This window comes from Hylobates moloch, unplaced genomic scaffold (assembly GCF_009828535.3).
Source record: "Hylobates moloch isolate HMO894 unplaced genomic scaffold, HMol_V3 SCAFFOLD_10, whole genome shotgun sequence".
Taxonomy (NCBI): Eukaryota; Metazoa; Chordata; class Mammalia; order Primates; family Hylobatidae; genus Hylobates; species Hylobates moloch.
Genome location: NW_026652285.1, coordinates 27,513,934 through 27,533,425, shown reverse-complemented (window position 1 = coordinate 27,533,425; position 19,492 = coordinate 27,513,934). Strand labels below are relative to the sequence as shown.

The 19,492-nt window shown below is 53.0% G+C and overlaps 1 protein-coding gene across 5 annotated transcripts in view; it reads left to right on the top strand.

Annotated features, from left to right (window-relative positions):
* Positions 1 to 11,116: 11,116 nt before the first annotated feature.
* The window catches only part of MPP2 (MAGUK p55 scaffold protein 2), a 32,416-nt gene continuing 24,040 nt past the window's right edge, over positions 11,117 to 19,492 (top strand). Inside the window, exons 1-2 of one of the 5 annotated variants that reach the window (XM_032163787.2) lie at positions 11,117 to 11,223; positions 14,188 to 14,251. In XM_032163787.2, the coding sequence (XP_032019678.1) occupies positions 14,221 to 14,251 (31 nt within the window). In that variant the 5' untranslated portion in view covers positions 11,117 to 11,223; positions 14,188 to 14,220. Of the gene's footprint in view, positions 11,224 to 11,526; positions 11,563 to 14,187; positions 14,252 to 17,242; positions 17,406 to 18,063; positions 18,218 to 19,492 lie in introns of those variants that run through there. The other 4 variants (XM_032163788.2, XM_032163789.2, XM_058445260.1 and 1 more) reach the window with 4 other exon arrangements.

Below are 19,492 nucleotides of genomic sequence, written 5' to 3'. Positions count from 1 at the left end.
CGATTCAGAAGATCAGGGGAGGGCCACCCCCATTCAAGAAGAGTGAAAATCCTGAGCCTGAAGCAGAAGTGGAACCGGTCGGAGCCGAGGCTTTAGAGGGTGGCGTTGGGAAGAGGGTCTGGCGCCGCCCTGTGGACTGTTGGGGCTCTCAGGGATGAAGGCTCCGAAGACCGCGACGTGCGAACCGTGGGGAGGCTCCATGTGGATGGGGGCCACAGCCCCCGCCGGAGCCCCCACACTAGCCCTGGACTTCTCCACCGGCTTACGACATGAGAGCTCAATAAGCTCCTTATTTAACGCACGGTTGTATCAGGTCCCTGTGGGAGCCACTGGCCCTATAGCCTAATAAAGGAGCGGGTGCACGCATTGGATTGGTGAGCTACCGCCACGGCAACGCGTCCTTATCAACCATCCTAAAGGGCGGCTGGAATAAAGTTCTCGCAGGTCTGTGCTTGGGCTTGAACGCTGGGCCGGCCGCTGCGCTCTGTGGCTCCCTGCAGGCCTGCGGATAGGCCGGGGGCTCCGCTCCTTCTGGGCCGAGGCTGAAGAAGCAGCGGCTGCACCAGAGAAGGCCTCCTGGGTGAAGGTGGAAGCGCACGGGGCCCGCGGAACCACCTAAGGCAACTTCAGACGTGGGCTTGGAACTGGCAGCCTTTCGTTTCTGCTTCATTCCATGGCCAGAGCAAGCCACGTGGAAAAGCCAGAAGCCGGGGGGCGGGGGTGGGGAAGTACCCTCCACCCACAAGGAAACCATGGCAAGCGGTGGGTGTAGGTAGAGCTGAGGAATTGGGGCCGATAGTTCTATCTATCCCGGTGAGTGAAGAGACCTGCTTTGGGGATTGCACAGTCTGGGTCTGCCCTTGCAGTGGTATCTGTCGCTGTGAAGACTCCGCCACGGGTCGCCATCAGGTCAGGGACCCTGACAAGGTAATAGTTGCATCTTCCTCTGCACACAACCCTGTTCCCCTCCCCCTCATGCCTAACACAACACTCCCTTCCCCCACCATGCCTAACAGAGAGAAAGGAGAGAGACAGTTCTTGAGCCGGGTTCTTCCTGCTTGAGCTTGGTGTGTCAACCAAAAGAGTCAAACTCTGTAAAATATTTGAAGGGATTTATTTTGAGCCTACTATGCATGACCAATGGCCTATGACAGCCTTCAGGAGATCCTGAGAACATGTGCCCAAGGTGATCAGGCCACAACTTAGTTTTATGTGTTTCAGGGAGACATAGGACATCAATAATATATGCGACATGTACAGTGGTTTGGTCTGGAAAGGCTGGACAACTGGAATGGGGTTGGGGAAGTGGAGGACTTCCAGGTCATAAGTAGATCAAAGATTTTCTGATTGGCAATTGGTGGAAAGAGTTAAATTATTGTCTAAAGACTTAAAATCAACAGAAAGGAATGTTTGGGTTAAGATAAGGGATTGTGGAGACCAAGGTTTTATCATTCAGGTGAAGCCTCCAGGTGGCAGGCATCAGAGAGAATAGACTGTAAATGTTTTGTATCAGACTTAAAGAGTCTGTTCTATCAGTAAGTCCAAAATGAGGGATGGTATAATCAGGCATGGCTGGGCTCCCCTTCCCATCATGGCCTGAACTAGTTTTCAGGTTAACTTTGGAATGCCCTTTGCTAAGAGGAGAGGAGGAGTCCATTCAGATGGTTGGGTGAGCTTAGAATTTTATGTTTGGGTTTCAGATGGCATCCAGTACCCCTTCCCCCAAGTTTGGGGCCCCTCCCAAAGGAGATAGTCCTGGGTCTCTCCTCACATCCTTGGGGGTCTCAGAACTGCAGACTCAAACCTTTTGCCTCAAGGAATCCCTTTGATGATTTGCATAAACCCTTGGGAGGCTGAGGGTGCTGCTCTGGAGCTGAGACACAGCGAGTCAATCTCCCTCCATCCCCCTTTTGTCTTGTTCTCACCCTGAGGCTGCAGGCCTCAAGTTTTTTGGCTGGATTCTTCCCAAAGCAAGTTGGGGTAATCACCTGATGGGTTCTTCCTGCCTGCTGCACAGACAAAACCAATCCACTGAGACCATGGCATTGCAGTAAAGAAAGAGTAATTGACACAAGACCGGCCACACAGGAAATAGTTATTACTCAAATTGGTCTCCCCCAAAACTTGAAGATTAGTTTTTCAAAGATAGTTTGGTGGGCAGGGCCTAGGGTAGGGTAGAGGTGCTGCTGATTGGTTGGGCATGCAGATATAGGGGTATGGAAAATGGTCCTTGAGTGCTGAGTCTGCTTCTGGTTGGCAGCCACAGGACTGGTTGAGTCATGAGTCTCGGTGGAGCCAGAAATGCATAAAGAAACATCTTTCCTTATGCAGATGTTTATCAGCTGTGCTTACACATTCCTTTGTAAGGACAGGACAGTCTCCCCTAAGTTAGGGGACAAAAGTGACTCCTACTGATGGCATTAGCTCTGCCCCTACTCTCAGATGCAATACCAGGGACTGTGAGGACCAGAGACCATGGAGCTGCTGGCTGGGTGTGGTCGGGGGCCAGTGATCAGCCTCTCTGAACTCCAGGTCCTTAGTACTAAACAGAAGCCCCTTTTGCAGGGTGGGCACTGGGAAGCATTGTTGGGGCCATCCCTTGTTGGTGGCCTCTTCTCTTCCATCTCCTCTGGGTTTTCACAGCTTTTTCAGGAGCAGGCCTTGCCACCCTGAGTGCCCTCCACAACCACAGCTACCTTCTGAGGAAAGAGGCCTCGGGGGTCCTCTCTGCATGGAGTTGCCGAGCAGGCCTCGCCTGGCCGTACATGGGAATCACCTGGGGAACGTTACAAACCACTGTTGTGTTGCCCTGCCCCCCAGAGATTCTGCACCTTGTATTAACTGAGCACCTAGAGCCAGGTGTGGTGATGCACACCTGTAGTCCCAGCTACTCAGGAAGCTGAGGTGGGAGGATCCTCTGAGACCAGGAGTTCAAGATTAAGCCTGGGGAACCTATTGAGATCCCATCTCAAAATTAATTAATTAAAAAATACTGAGCACCTACTTGATGGCCAGCACTGAACTAGGTGCTGGAGTTACAGTGATCACTAAGATATAATTGTCCTCGAAGAACTTCAGTCAGGTGGGAATAGATATTTATTGAATGGAATAATATTTCAAGAAATATCTAGCAAGAGGCCACTTCTTGGAAATCCCTGTTGGAAAGAAGATTTTTATCTTTTTTATGAGCAGAGTGCAAAGTTGTCTCTTTAGATGGATGGATTTGAAAGGGAATTTAGTAATCTAGTTCCTATCCCCCAACCTCCCATTTTACAGATGCAAAAACCAAGGCCAAACAGCTGAGTTTTCTGCCCTGGAGGAGGAAAGTGGTCTCTGAAAGCCAGAAGACTCTCACATTACAGCATTCCTGCCAGCTGCTGTCAAGAGCTGCTAAGCTGTCCTCAAGTCCTGTGTCTGATGTCAAGCTAATAACAGATTTAGGGTGCATTAGTAAAGGTATCTTAATCAAGTCTAGATGCCTTCGAGATTAGACTCAGCCATGATGAGCAGCTAAGGATTAGTAATAAAGATTACAAATTGTTTCCAGGAATTTATTTCTTTAAACACTGATTATATGTATAGTCTTTTTTTTTTTTTTTTTTTTTTTGAGACAGAGTCTCGCTGTCGCCCAGGCTGGAGTGCAGTGGTGCGATCTCGGCTCACTGCAGGCTCCGCCCCCCGGGGTTCACGCCATTCTCCTGCCTCAGCCTCCCGAGTAGCTGGGACTACAGGTGCCCACCACCACGCCCAGCTAATTTTTTGTATTTTTTGTAGAGATGGGGTTTCACCGTGTTAGCCAGGATGGTCTCGATCTCCTGACCTCGTGATCCGCCTGCCTCGGCCTCCCAAAGTGCTGGGATTACAGGCGTGAGCCACCGTGCCTGGCCTATATGTATAGTCTTAAGTCAATTAAAGTGTTGTTTATGTTCAGCTGTTTTTGTGAGTTATCACAGTTTTGTCAATTGAAAAATAATTGATGGAAAACTAAATCAATCTCTTTACTAAGCTTTTTACTAAGCTTACCCGCTAAGCGTGCCTCCACCACTCGCTTTCTGTGTGATCCTGGGCAAGTCATTGAACTCTTCTGACCTTCAGCTTCTTCATCTATGAAATGAAGGTAATGATAGTACCTGCAAAGCGAGGTGCAGCATCTGCAGTGGAGCCTGAGGCCAACTGCCTGGAGTCAAACCCCAGCTCTACACTGACCCGTGTGATGCCTTTGGACAAATTATTTGACCTCTTTGCTTGTTTCTTTATCTGAGGTCTGCTGCCAAGAACCTGCAGATTCCCAGTCTGCCTTGGGTGATGGCGGGTGCTCCTACAGTCTGTACTGTTGAGGGTGGGGACAGTCCCCCACAATGGCTCTGACCTGGAAAAAGGCAATTTTGGGGGAGGGGTAGATGGCAGCTTCTCCCCTTCCCAGGGCTCCACATCTCCCCACACCAGTACCTCAGGGAAGCGAGCTGGAAGTAGAAGTGCCAGAGGGCTTGAAGCCCCTATGGGGTGGCAGGGAATAGGCAGGAGGTCCCATGCTCTGTCCCCAGGCACCTCAGAGAGGAGAGGTGCACAGGGTGAGCCCAGGGTGGGTAAACCCCAATGAGGAGGGCAACAAGAAGATCCCTGTGGGGCTTGGGGGAGGCTGGACCTGGGCAGTTGGTGCCAAGCAGGGCTGGGGACAGAGTCGCTGGGTGGTCAAGGCAGGGGAGGGGCAGAGAATAGCTCTGGGATGGGCTGTCCTGCATTCCTAGGAAGGGATATGGCACCAGGGCACGGCCTGGGTGCCCAGGGCTCCCCCATCATGGCTCACAACGCATTTTTGTCAGGCCACGCAGTGGTTGCAGAGCCTGCGAGGTGGATATTATCCTGCCCACTTAACAGCAGGGAAAGCCCAGGACAAATGGCTTGCCTGAGGCCACCCAGTGTTCTCCACAGCCCCGGCCACCTCTTCTGTCTGGGCTCCAATCTACTCGGTAAGCACTGCGGTGGTCCAGGACAAGCAGGGAGGGAAGCAGCATAGGATGTGTGCATACATGAATGTATGTGTGAGTATGTGTATGTGAGAGTGTGTGTGTCTATGAGTGTGTGTGTATGAGTGTGTATTTGAGTGTGTGTCTGTGTTTGTGAGTGTATGTGTATGTGTGTGTCCAAGAGTGTCTGCGTGTCCAAGAGTGTCTGTGAGTGTATGTGTATGTGTATGTCAGTGTATGCGTGTATGTATGTGTGTACATATAAGTGTGTGTGTGTATCTGTGTGTGTGTGTACATGAATGGGTAAATGTGAGTGTATGAGTGTTATATATGTGTGTATTTGAGTGTGTGTGTCTGAGTGTGTCTGTGTGAGTGTGTAGGGGTATGTGTGTATGTGTTTATGTGAGTGTGTATGTGAGTGTATATGTATGTGTGCCTTAGTATGCGTGTAGTGTATGTATATGAGTGTGTGTGTGTATGTGTGTATTTGAGTGTGTCTGAGTGCCTGTGTCTCTGTGTGTATGTGAGTGCGTGTAGGGATATGTATGTGTGTGTATATGTGAGTGTGTGCGGTGGTGTATGTGTGTGTATTTGAGTGTATCTGAGTGTGTGTGTGATTGTGTGTAGGGTGAGTGTGTGCATATATGTGAGAGTGAGTGTATGTGAGTGTGTGTGTCTGTATATGTGAGTGTGTGCACGCATGCATGGTGTATGTATATGTACAGCTCTCCTCCAGGTCACTAGTTCAAGCGGGGACACTCCTCTGATCTGTCTCCAAAGAGCAACTCAAGTGCCTCGTGTGGTCCCCAGGGCGTCTAACTGCGTCTGCTTTCTGCTTTGATCCCCTCTTCAACTCCTACTGTCCAGAAGCTTCCTGCACTCCCTCACCCACTCCCTCATCAATCTCTGCCCTGTCCAGGGTCTACAGGGACACTTCAAATTATGGTTGGCTTGTAGGGGGGGGCTCCAGCAATAGACACTGGGTCATTGGGGTGGTTAGCAGGACTCTCCCTACTCCCAGGGTTTGCACTGACTTTTAAAAATTATTATTATTACTACTATTACTATTATGAGAGATTGGGGTATCACTATGTTGCCCAGGCTGGTCTTGAACTCCTGAGCTTAAGGGGTCCTCCTGCCTCAGCCTCCTGAGTAGCTGGGACTACAGGCATGTACACCACACCCCGATGCACCGACTTTTGCAAACTCTTCCCCACTTTGGCGATGGGCCACCTGTTACTGGCCCCTCACATGATGCCCATATCAAAGCCCTTGGCACTTCAGTGGAGGCACTGGAGGGAGAGGAGGAAAAGAGAAGTGGATGGCACAGATGAATGTGGGCAAGGTGCCAGTAAAGAGTGTGTGGGCAGCGAGAAGAGGACATGCTATCTGTAACAGATACCTGGGGCTCCAGAAGCCCTGGGGTGGATCTTGCCTTCCGCAGGAGAACCTGAGGTCAGCCAGGACACAGCAGACAGCCAGAGATAAGGACTAACCACCCATGGCCCGCTGGCACCTAGCTAGAACCTGCCTAGACCTACTCCCAGAAGGGAACTGCGTTTATGGAACACCTTCTGTGTGCCTGGCACGTGGCAGCCACTCTACCTTCGTCCTCTCCCAAAGTTGTTATCCCCATTGTACAGATGAGGAAATTGAGGCTTGGCAAGGTTATTTAACTGGCTTAAGACACACACACGAAGTGGCTGAGCCAGGATTTCAACACAAAATTGTCTGTTTCCAGAACTTCCCACCCCAATAGGGAGGTGGGCAGACTAAAATCAGGAGGCAAAGGAAAGTGCAATTGTTGGGCCAGGTGGAGAAACAGATGCTGCTTCCAAGGGAGGTTTTGGGGCTCTGCCCTCTAGAAAGGCAATCTGACATGAACGCAGGCCAGGCTGGTGGTAATGGTAGTGGTAGTGGCGGAGGGGGCTTCAATTTCTGTCTTGAGGTTGTGTCATGAGGAAGAGGCCAGGAAACTTGGTCCTTCTCGGAGGCCTTGGTTTAGTCCTGGTGGGAAGGCAAAGCTGCCTGGATCCATTCCTGTCTGGATGCCCTGTTGAGGCGGGGAGGACGGCATAGCTTTTCCTTTAGAACAGTGGTTTCCAAAGTGGGTGTGCACCTAGGGGCGTGCAAGATGATCCTTTTGGGTATGGGAAGACAAAATTGGAATTTCTATTTATAGTTAAAAAATTAATCCTGGCCTGGTGCAGTGACTCACACCTGTAATCTCAGCACGTTGGGAGGCTGAGGCAAGTGGATCACTTGAGCCCAGGAGTTTAAGGCCAGCCTGGGCAACATGGCAAGACTCTATCTCTACAAAAAAATTTTTAAAAAATTATCCAGGTGTGGTGGCATGCAGCTATGGTCCCAGCTACTCTGGAGGCTGAGGCAGGAGGATGGCTTGAGCCTGGGAGGTCCAGCCTACAATGAGCTATGATCATGCCACTGCATTCCAGCCTGGGCAACAGAGTAAGACCCTGTCTCAAAATATGTTTATTTATTTATAAATAAATGAAAATAAAAATTCATCCCTATGTGTGTGATTTCTAATATGCATACTAATTAGTTGAATAACACAAATATAGTTTATAGGCAAATATTTATATAATTTTATATAGTCCATTGAAGGCTCTAAATTTTTTTTTTTTTTATACGGAGTCTCGCTCTGTCGCCCAGGCTGGAGTGCAGTGGTGCAGTCATGGCTCACTGCAACCTCTGCCTCCCGGGTTCAAGCGATTCTCCTGCCTCAGCCTCCCAAGTAGCTGGGATTACAGGAGCCCGCCGCCACACCCGGCTAATTTTTGTATTTTTAGTAGAGACAGGGTTTCATCATATTGGCCAGGCTGGTCTTGAACTCCCGACCTCACATGATCTGCCCACCTTGGCCTCCCAAAGTGTTGGGATTACAGGTGTGAGCCATGGCACCTCCCCCAGGTTTTTTTTTTTTTTTAAAGTATAGTCCATAAATAAGGTTTCCAGAACTACGCACTGGCCAGTCATAGGTGTGGAGGCGAAGCACCGCAGAGGGTGGGTGTAGATAGACTGGGAATAGCTGTTGGTGGCCCCTGCTGGTCATTATAGGAAGTGCAATATCACTCAGTGCAAAGCCTTATCTGCTGGAAATTTGTTAACACTCTTGAGTTTTATTTTTCTCTGTGCCTTGACTCCCAAAACTCTGGGCTGAACACCACCATAGGAATACCTTGATTTTGGGGGAAGGAGAGATACTACCTGCGCCCTTATGACCTCTGAGGCTGAGGCAGGGAGGAAGGCAGAGCTAATTACAGACCTCAGAGAAGGAGGACTCACTCCCCTCTTGAGGTAGGGGGCAGCCCTTAACAGCTAGGGGATGCATTGCTGACCCTCAAACCTGCTTGCCTTCCCAGCTACTCCATTGCCAACCATTAGCACCTCTATTCCTTTGGGGAACAGCTTAGGACACACTGCACCTTTATTATGGCATTCAACTGTACTACCAAGAAGCGCTTCTTGTATCTATGTAACACACTCCTTCCCAACTTCAACCCCAGACTGTGAACTCTAGGAGGTCAGGGCCCTTATCTATCTCAGTATCACAGAAAGTGGTACCTTGCCTGGCAGAGAAGAGGAGCATCCTATTCTGCATCAAGAAATGTTTCTTCTCATTCTGTAATTGCACAAGGCTGTTGTGAGAATGAAACAATTTGTCAATTGTAAGGTCCTGAACAGATGTGAGAGGCTGGCATTCTGCAAGGCCTTTATTAGAGAGATACTTGTTGACCGAAGAATGCAGCAGGGCAGCTGCTAAGAATAATGAGTTGGGCTCCACCTCCCCAGGTGGGCCAGAATCTGAGATCCCAGCCTGTCCTGAGGTTCCTAAATGGAATGGAAGGTTTGATGTGGGTTGCTATGGAGGTAATAATTGCTTGATTGAGAAGTAATTAATATCTTGTAGAGATTCAAGAGCCTTCCTCTTCCAAAATACAAATAGCTGAGTGATTTCCAGCCCAGAGGTGGACAGGTGAGAGTGGAGGGTAGCCTTTATAATGGAAAGGGGAACTCTTCCTGAATTCAATTAGAAGGATTTTCTAGGCCAGGTGCAGTGGCTCATGCCTGCAATCCCAGCACTTTGGGAGGCTGAGGTGGGCAGATCACCTGAGGTCAGGAGTTCGAGACCAGCCTGACCAACATGGAGAAACCCTGTCTCTACTAAAAATACAAAATTAGCCAGGCATGGTGGCACATGCCTGTAATCCCAGCTACTTGGGAAGCTGAGGCAGTAGAATCGCTTGAACCCAAGAGGCAGATGTTGTGGTGAGCGGAGATCGTGCCATTGCACGCCAGCCTGGGCAACAAGAGTGAAACTCCGTCTCAAAAAATAAAAAAATAAAAAAAAAGAAGAAGGATTAGAAAATCCTTCTTGCAGATGGAGGAGAGAGCTGCAAGCAATGCGCTCCAGGAACCCTCTTTGTTTAGAGACCAAAGCCTGCAATTCCTGTCAAAGCTATCTGGGTTCGATGACTTTCTTCTCTCAATAAAAGCCTGGGGGCCGGGCGCGGTGGCTCACGCTTGTAATCCTAGCACTTTGGGAGGCCGAGGCGGGCGGATCACGAGGTCAAGAGATCGAGACCACGGTGAAACCCCGTCTCTACTAAAAAAAAAAAAAAAAAATTAGCCGGGCGTGGTGGCGGGCGCCTGTAGTCCCAGCTACTTGGAGAGGCTGAGGCAGGAGAATGGCGTGAACCCAGGAGGCGGAGCTTGCAGTGAGCCGAGATCGCGCCACTGCACTCCAGCCTGGGTGACAGAGCGAGACTCCGTCTCAAAAAAAAAAAAAAGCCTGGGTCACCTAAACAATGTGGTTTTCAGCAGTTTGGCCGCCTCTGTGGCTTTTGCCTATATCCAAACTTATACCGTTGGAACTCAGGGGAGAGCTGAGTCTTGGGACCCAGGGACCAGTCCCCTGCTTTCGGGATAGATGCCAATTTCTGAGATTTCCAAGCAAGTTTCCAGGGTGTAATCCATTTCTTTTCTTTGTTTCTTTTGAGACAGGGTCTCATTCTGTTGCCCAGGCTGGGGTGCGGTGTTGCAATCTCGGCTCACTGCAGCCTCAGCTTCCCAAGTAGCTGGGACTACAGGCGCGCGCTACCACGCCCAGCTAATTTTGTTTATTTTATTTTTTGTAGCGATGGGGTTTCACTATGTTGCTTGGGCTAGTCTCGAACTCCTAGGCTCAACCGATGCTCCCGCCTCTGACTCCCAAAGTGTTGGGACTACAGGAGTGAGCCACCACGCTCGGCCAAAGATGGGGTCTGTTTATGATCTTAGGAATCCAGTTAGCAAGGAAGAGGGATGACTCCCACATTTTGTTAAGAGCAACTGGACTGGGTGGCGGAACGCCGAGGTCGGAGAAGTAGCGTAGCTAGCCCCAAATGCTAGTCGCACTGCACAGAGCCTCCCGTATTTGGAGGCCCAGTATCCTTTACTAGCAGATCTGGGGTGGAGCCGGGGGCTGGGCGAAGGCGGGCCAGTGGGTTTAACCCTTTATTTACTTTTTTGGCTGGGACTCTGAGGAAGCCTAGCCAGTTACTTCTTTATTCCATAGACAGGGAAATGGACCAGGCCTCCCTCACCCAGACCTAAAATAGGCTCTTGAATCCTTTCAGGAAGACATTTCCTCTTTTTTGCAAAATTTCTGGAAAGTCTGGAATCCAGATATCCACCCTCCGAGTCCTTAAAAAGCTGCCCCGATCCCGAGGCCTTCTGGGGCTGGTATCCTGCTTCCTGGGAGTCTCTCTAAAGTCCTCCTATTCCTTTTCTCAAAATGGAAGCAGGATAACGAGGAAAAGTGAGGCACGCCTGGAACTAGAACGCGGGTCTAAGCCAAGAGGGGTGGGCGGAGTAATCAAGCCGGTCTCATTAGGCACTTTTACCATCGCCCTTTTAAGGGATCCTTGGGAGCCGAGGGACACCAGCAGGTACTGGTACCAGTCCTGCCTCCCTAACCCTTCCCAGTGGGACGCCAGCAGGGCGTCGTGTTCTGTGCGGTGTCTCCCAAACCACTACCTGGCTGCCCCCCCCACCAGCTGCTGGGAAAGACTACTTCCTCCGAGTTGTGCCGGCCTCCGCGTTCTCCTCCCCTCCCCTCTCCTCCGGGCCTCCGCCCCCTCGCGGAGAGGCCTCGCCGCTTTAAGGGCCGGGCTAGCGATTGACAAGCAATAAACGCTGAGCGCCCGGCTGCGCTGGAGCCGCCCGGAGCTAGGGGCTCCCCGGGGCGCAGGTAGGGGTCCCCCGGCCCCCGGGCCAGCACCCACCCCAAGACCTCCGTCTCCTTTTCGTCCTGGCGCGGCACTTAGGACCCTATTCACTGGGTTTAAACTCCACAGGCCCCTTTCACCCAGGCCCGTTCCCTCCCTCTCCACCCGCCCCTGGGCCCTCTTTCTGGGGTGCTGGTTGGGAGAACCAAGCCCCGCCGCCCATCGACACTGGTCCCCGCCCCTGCGGTAGGGGCTCCAAAGTGGCTTCAGGCAACAAGGTGGTGAGCTGTGAGGGGCCCGGGTATCCGCGCGGCCTCCCCGGGGGCTGTGCGGGTTGGGGGGACTTAGAAGCCCGGCATTACGTAAGAACCGTGCTGTTAGCGCTTCCGGGGGTTGGGGAGCGAGACTGAGGTTGCGCTGGGTCCCGGTAGCCCCCTGGTCCCCCTAGGCAGCCAACACCACAATTTTCCCTGGGAGGGGGTCCGCAGAAAGGGTCGCGCTGCTTCTCCCGCTTCCCAGGCTGTAGCGGGGCGGGTCGGGAGCCAGGGTTAGGGTCTGGAGACTTGGGAGGGGACCGGTGCCAGAAGCGAAGAGCCAGGGTTAGAAAGTTAGGTCAATTAAGGGGGGGGGGGCTGCGGATAAAGACGGGGTGGGGGTTGGTGGCCGGAGCAGTCATTTAGTGACCTCATCCCTGGTCTCCGGCGGGCGCGCAAGCAGAGAGCCTTCTTTGATGGCTCACAACACGCCCCTCTCCCCCAGGTCCTAGCGTCCAGGGTGTTAGGGCTGGGTCCGTTAGGGCAGGGGTGATCTGACTGTCCAAGCATGCACGTCCTCCTGGCCTTTCGACCCCATCCTCTGGCCCTCAGGTCTGTCCAGACCTCCCCGCGACCTCTCGCTCTCCAAAGCGCCTTTGTCAGACCTTTCTTCTCCGCACCTCTTTGTATGTGTATGGATGGAGGGATGGGTGGGAGGTTGGAGGAAACCTCTCCCTTTCACTGTTGGTCCGCTCGCCTACGGACACTTTGGGTGATGTGGATATCTCGGAGGCAAAGCTGAGAGGACATCTGGGCCCAGGCTTTTGGAAGCCAAGGTGCAGGTTCCCAGATGTCTGGGTGCAGGACGTTGGCACGGAGCCAGGCTAGCTTGCCTGGCACTGCCGTTCTCCTGTGGGCACAGCCAGGCCCCGCCCTCTCAGAGGCTTGGACGGGCATGGGGGAGCAAAGCCAGCCGATGTCGTGGGAACCGACTCCCCGGGAGAAAACCCAGGCAGGCTGGGCAAGACTTCTGATTTCATACAGGATCCTCCCTGCCTTTTCCCACCCTCCACGCTCTAGGGAAGGAGGACTTCTGGAGTCTCTTCTCTGACCCTATGAGGGAGAGCAGCGCCAGCCAGGAGAAGGCTCCAGGTCATCAAGGCCTGGGAGCGGGAGGGAAGGGATCCCTCCTCCCTGCTCTCTGGGAGTAGAGATTGGCACCAGGGGCACAGGCCAGCACAGTGGATCCTGGGCATTTCTTCCAGCCTGGGTGTAGCCTGAATAGGGGTGTCCTTCCTCTCCCCGAAAGCACCTTTCTTCCATGTCCTTAGGGGCAGAGCTGGGAGGAAAGGGAACCATCCCCCTCACTTTTGTAATTTCTGTCACCTGAGCTCAGGTGACCGGCTCAGGCCTGAGAAGGGAATGGGAGCAGAGAGGGTTTTATTGAAATCAGGTACTAGTCCTCTGGGAAGAATCTTCTTTGGAGGGAGGTGGAGTTGCTGTGGTTCCCCCACCCCCAGGACTCAGCAGGCATTCAGTCCTAAAGTGGGCACTGCCAGATGCTTCCCCCAACTCCCCACCCCTGCTGTGAGCCACTGCCTCCTGTTGTCATGGCAACTGGGAATTAGGGTTTTATCCAGCAGCACATGCCCAGGAAGGCAAAGGGAAGAAGGGTGGGGGGTAACCCCCTGCCCTCTCCTGGGAGAATGAGGGAGCCACTCCTAGCCTGGGGAGGCCCTGGAATGGAAACTGGGGCTGTAGACTCCATGCTTGGTTCTGCCCAGAGCACTTGGTCTCCTTGTGCCAGCTCTGAGCTAAGAAAGGGAGAAAGGAGAGAGAGCAAGCCAGAGGGGCCATGGAGAGGTAGATATCACTTCTGTCAGCCCCCCAGATAAATGTCTGTGGAACATCGACGCTTTGGTAGGCCTAGGTTCCAGAAGCAAATAAAATCAATGTGATTCTGGCTCTCAGGGAGTCTGGGAGTACTCATGTTTTCTACTTTGGCTCAAATTATGGACTCTTTTATTATTTTTAAAATGACTTCTTTTTTTTTTTTTTAAAGACAGGTTCTTGCTCTGTTGCCCAGGCTGGAGTGCAGTGGTGCAATCATGGCTCACCATAGCCTCTACCTCCTGGGCTCAAGAGATCCCCCTGCCTCAGCCCCACAAGTAGCTGGGATCATAGGCACGCACCACCACGCCCGGATAATTTTTAATTTTTTGTAGAGATGGGGGTCTCACCATGTTGCCCAGGTGGGTCTCAAACTCCTGGGCTCAGGTGATTCTCCTGCCTCAGCCTCCTAAAGTGCTGGGATTATAGGTGTGAGCTACCTTGCTCAGCCAAATTGTGTTCTTACCCTCTAAAAATTCTGTTTCCTCTTCAAAAAAAAAAAAAAAAAGACAGCAGGAAGAAACACTTTATTTATATACTTATTTTTGAATCATAAAACCTGGATTTTCATTTTAGCTCTCCTTATTAGCTTTGTGATCTTGGGCAAATCAGTTAACCTCCCTTATCCTCCCTGGTCTCCTCCTCCTCAGAGAAATAGGCAAGTAATACCTGCTCTTCCTGCTTCCCAGGACTGTTGGAATCATTGTTGTTCTCCAACCCCCACTGTCTGGGCAGCACCTTCTCCCCTACCTTTCTGGCTGGTCCTGAAGGGGAGGCTCTTCCTATTCCCTTCCCCATTGCTTTGCCCTTGTATCCGCTCATCCTCCTCTCTCCCCTCTCCAGGAGAGACGTTTCAGAGCCCTTGCCTCCTTCACCATGCCGGTTGCCGCCACCAACTCTGAGTCTGGTAAGAAGGGGGTGAGGATGTTAGTTTATTTCAGTGGTTCAGAGGGTGCCAGGGGAGGACTTAGGGGTGGGCACTTGCACAGCTCCAGATAAGAACCAACTGGCTCCGCTGCTGTCCACCCTACCACTCAGCCATTCCTTCTGGCAGCTGCTGTGACCATCTCCTCTGTGTGGGTTCCTGTGCTGGAACGGAGAAGAGAAGGAATAAGACCCATACCTGCTCCAGTGTAGGGCTGGAGCACAACTCACCTCCGTGGAGGGCAGGGGATGCATGCTCCAGAGGTGACCCGTACTATTGCTGGAGGGCAGTGGCATAGGACCAGGCCTTCAGGAGGTGGCCCCGGAGCTGGGCCTTGGAGAATGGCTTGGAGGTGGAGGGATTACAGCAGCACAGCCTGGGGCTGAGGAGTCCATAATCGCTGCCCACTAGGCCAGCGTATGCCAGAGGTGGACAGGGGGTACTGGGGGTCAGGAAGCTGTGAGTGAAGGAACGAGAATACCAGGTCAGGATACCTGGATGTGGCTCTGTAGGAGGCATTAGGACAAGGGAGTGGGCCACTCAGACAGACTAGCAAAGCCTCAGTGGCAAACTGCTTAACCTCTTGGAGCTCGCATTTCTTCTGTAAAGAGGCTGCTGTGAGACGCAAAGGCTATAATGGGAGAGCACATTACTTTTAGGAATTGTCATAATTATTATGCTGCTGTTGCTGCCGCTGCCACCAAGTTGTTGTTGTTGTTTTTGAGACAAGTCTGGCTCTTTAGCCTAGGCTGGAGTGCAGTGGCGCAAGCTTGGCTTACTGCAACCTCTGCCTACCAGCCTCAAGCCATTCTCCCACCTCAGCCTCCCGAGTAGCTGGGACTACAGGTGTGCACCACCATGGCCAGCTAATTTTTGTATTTTTTGTAAAGACAAAAATGTTGCCCATGCTGGTCTCAAACTCCTGAGCTCAAGCGCTCCACCTGCCACGACCTCTCAAAGTACTGGGATTACAGGTGTGAGCCACTGTGCCTGGCCTGAGTTGTTATTTTGGCATTAACCCTGTGTCCTTGAAACAGTCACCTCCCTTTGAAGACCTGAGATTTCCCTAAGATGAGATGATGGGACAAGATCAGTGTTCTTAACTTTTTTCTTTTTTTTTTCTTTTTCTTTTTTTTTTTTTTTTGAGATGGAGTCTCACTCTGTTGCCCAGGCTGGAGGGCAGTGGTGGGATCTCAGCTCACTGCAACCTTCACCTCCCAGGTTCAAGTGATTCTCCTGCCTCAGCCTCCCAAGTAGCTGGGATTACAGGCACCTGCTATCATGCCCGGCTAATTTTTGTATTTTTGTAGAGACTGGGTTTCACCATGTTGGCCAGGCTGTCCTGACCTCAGGTGATCCACCCGCCTTGGCCTCCCAAAGTGCTGGGATTACAGGCATGAGCCACCACACCTGGCCTGTTCTTAACTTTTATTGGTCCTGAGTCACTTAGAATCTGGTGACAGCAGTGAGCCCTCATCGTAGACGTATACATCCATGCACAAAAGGTACATTCCACTCTAGGGGCTCATGGATTCCTGTAGTGCATGCAGGACCCCAGAAGGTTAAGTTCCCTGTGCTAGAGGCCCTCTGAGGCCCGGGCAGCTGGGAACTGCTATGGTTCTGCTCTGAGTTGTCTGAACTTCCCCCTGTCTGGATACCTCCCTCCTATGCAGCTCCTTCCCTTGCTCTAGGCCCCGATACTGCCTCTGCCAGAGGTTCCAGGGCTGCCACTTTGGGTAGAATGATTCCTCTGTCCCTCCTCTCTGAGAAAGTGAAGGGAGTGAGCCAGGGCCTAAACTGTGGTACACTTGTCCAGGAAAGGCCTCTTCTCTTTGCAGTGGAGGGATGGCACTATTGTCCCCAGCTTCTGCAGCATTGGAGGGCTCAGTCCCCCATCTCCTGTCCAGCCTGCTGGGCTCCCTGGGGTCTCCCCACCTCTTTCAGCCTGCCTAGGCCCCACTGTAAGCTGCTTAGGCATTAATTAAATCCACTCCTGAGCCTGTGCTTAATGGCCTCTCCATCCGGGGCTGTCCAGTAAACCCATCAATAGTACCTGACTGGGGCGTAGGAGGAGGAGGAAGCCCAGCAATTTGGCTTCCTTGTTGCAGACCACTTGACGGGGACATGGTGGGGGAGGATGGGGGACAGGGAGTAGAGCCTTGGGATGTGGCAGTGGGTTCTGCTTCCTCAAAGGACTCCTGGGGCTCTTGCTCCCCTTCATGTTGTTCGAGGGGCTGCTCCTGGCTTCTCATATTCAAAGGAAGAAGTACAAAGTGTTTCTCTTCCTTCAGGCAGCCTCTGTCCTATCCCGAGCTACATTAGCTCCCAGCTTCAAAAATCTAATAGTGGGTTCTGCCCCTTATTATCTGGTGGTCATTATACTTCCCACAGGATAGAGAAACAGCTGTGTCCCTGCCTCTGAGTTCAGGCTCCCCTTCCCTCCTCCTTCCCTGGCAGATCCCTGCCTTGGACTCTGCAAAGCGCAAAGCTAACAAGGTCCTTTTTCCGCCCTTTCCCAACGGTCAGTATGGTTGAAGGGAGGGAAAGGGTATGGGTGTATTCCTCTTGCAGGGAGACCCCATATCTACTTTAGGTAAAGTCAGGGACCCTTTTCCTGAGAGTTGGGAGATAAATGGGCAGTGGCACTGGGCTGAGAACTTAGAGATCCTGAACCTGGCATCTCCTGACCTGCAGCCTTGCTCCCTCTTCCCCTGTCACCAGATTCCCTCCCTTTTTTGGATCAAGGCTGGGATATGTTGCTGCTTTCAGGTGGAGCTGTCCCTTTAAATCTCTCCTCCATCCCTGGGTTACTGTCCTGGTGTGTAATTCTACTGCCATGGCAACCAGGGGTGCAATGCGACCTGGTGCCACTCCTCAGGGAATGGCTGAGTGGAGGCTGCAGTACCCTGATGGTGGCCTCTTGGGCACAGGATCTCAGAGGAATGGGGTCACCGGGGCGGAGCTGAGTCCCTCCCTTCTGCCCACACTTTTCCCTGTGTGCAAATGTGCCCTCACTTTTCCTTTCTGGGGAACTGAATTCCAAGATGCCTGACTTGCTTCCTGGGCATCACCCCCTTCATCAAGGGAAGAGCTCCTCAGAGATGGGGGAGGGGAAGAAGCTGCTGTGAGGCGAGGGGTAAGCAGGGCTGGGGCACCGTCCCTACCCACAGCGATGCCACCTCCCCCACGTACCCTGCCTCCCCGTGGCTGACCAAGGGCGGGTAGGGGGAGGCGTCTGAGGCTTGAGGTATTTGCCCCATGCCCAAGTGAGGCTGCCTTCCGGTGGAGGGCTGAGTCGTTCTTGGGGACTTCCTTCGACTGAGGGACCACTGTAAAGGAAACAGGGCCTGGAGAGGGGACTGAGAGCAGAGGTCAGAGGGCATAGGGAGGAGGTGGCATGGGGTGTATTAGAGGAGGGGCTTCTAGAAAAGAGGGTACAGGGACAAGATGGGCCAAGACTTTTCTCCCTCGAGTCTCCTGAAGTTGGCTGTGAGGGGAGGGTCTCGGGGTACCGCGCCAGTCTTGAAGGGGCAGCATGCCTACCCCCTCCCCAAAACCTCCTGTTAGCCCCCTCTTCCCCATCCCCACCGACACTGACATGCTGGGGATCGGGCAATCTGTGGGACTAGGGCTCCCGCCTAACACCCTTCTCCCACCGGGTTACCGCCTGCTCTGCACCGCGCAGCGCCAGTCGGGGCTTTAGCCAATCAGCAAGGCGGTCACGGCGGCTGAGCCTTGCCATTGGCTGGTTCCTCAGAGGGCGCTCCCCGACTCCCGCCTTCCCCAGCCCCGCCAGGCTCTGGCTGGGGAGGCGGAAGACGGCGGCGTATAGGACGCTCGGGGAGTCCCAGGGTCTGGGGGCCGCCATGGCAGGCAGCCCAGGCAGCGGGGTCTCCTTGGAGGGTATATCCCTGGAGTCTTCTGAGGAAGCGGAGCTCCAGAGGGAAGGTAGGGAAGGGCGGGCCAGATAGGGGCGGGGCAGCTGGCGCCTTAGCCTACCTTCCTCCAGCAGAGTCGGGGCATCTGGGGAGGGTGGCCTGGGAGAGGTCATCTGAGGGCACCTTCAGGAGAGCTGTCCTGGGCAGAGGGCACCAACTCCCTTGGCTCAGTCCTCCCCCAGATAACTGACGGAGGGAATCTGGCATACCCTGGCAGGAAGGGAAGGGTCCCTGCCCTGGCCTCTTTCAGAGCCCACTGAGGGTCTCGCAGGTCTCTGACCAATGCCCAGCCCTGGCCTGAGCAAGAGGGGTCTGAAGGGCAAGCTTGGATTATTTTTCTGGAGAAGGCAGGGAGCAGGAGGAGGAAGGAGATGGGAGTCCAGGAGTCCCTGAACCATCTCTGCCAGCTCCAGTTCCAGTGCCCCCTCCTCCCCACTCCTGTTCCTTCCTGGAGGAGGGGGGCACTGACGAGCATTGAGAGGCGCCAGGGGTGCATCCTCCCCCGTCCTCCGTGGCCTGGGTGCTGTTATGCAGATGTAGGCATGGGCGGCATGGTGGCAGAGTAATGATACCCCTCACCCATCTCTGCCCCCAGCTGGGCACATTCTGCCTCTTGCTTCCTTTCCCCGGAACTTGCCACAGCCTGGAACTCCCACCTCTGCCAGTGAGTGAAGGCAGCCCCCGCCTCAGGTCTCAGGGGCGTTGTTGCGGCCCAGCTGCAGGTGTTATCGTGTCCTCCGTTATGTCCCATTCTGGGCTGAGAGTTTGCTTATCCCTGTGATGACTCGGTGTGACCTCGGCCTTTGGGTCACACCAAGGCCTCCAGTGTCTGTTTCCCTAGCCCCTGCCAGCATTCCAGGCCTCAGCTTTGACTTCCTATCATCTATGTTAATTTCTCAGTGATTACAGATCATTGTCACTCAGAGCTGAAGGCCTGTAGACATCATCTAGCCCAATCCATCCATTTTACAGGCAGGAAAGACTGAGGCCAGTGAGGGACAGTGACTTGTACAATGTCACACTGAATTAGTGGTGCTTAGACTGGAGGCTCTGCAGGCCCTGGCGCCCGTGTGGCTACTTCTTGACTCTGGGCCTGTACTCAGGGACTTGCTGCAAGTACTGTCTGTCTCATCCTTGAGCCTGCCAGGTACAGGTGGCTGAGCCCTGGGCTTCAGCCCATCTAGAGGTTGAGTGAGGAGCTTGTGGCTTTCTTTTCTTTTCTTTCTTTTTTTTTTTTTTGAGACGGAGTCTTCCTCTGTCGCCCAGGCTGGAGTGCAATGGCAGG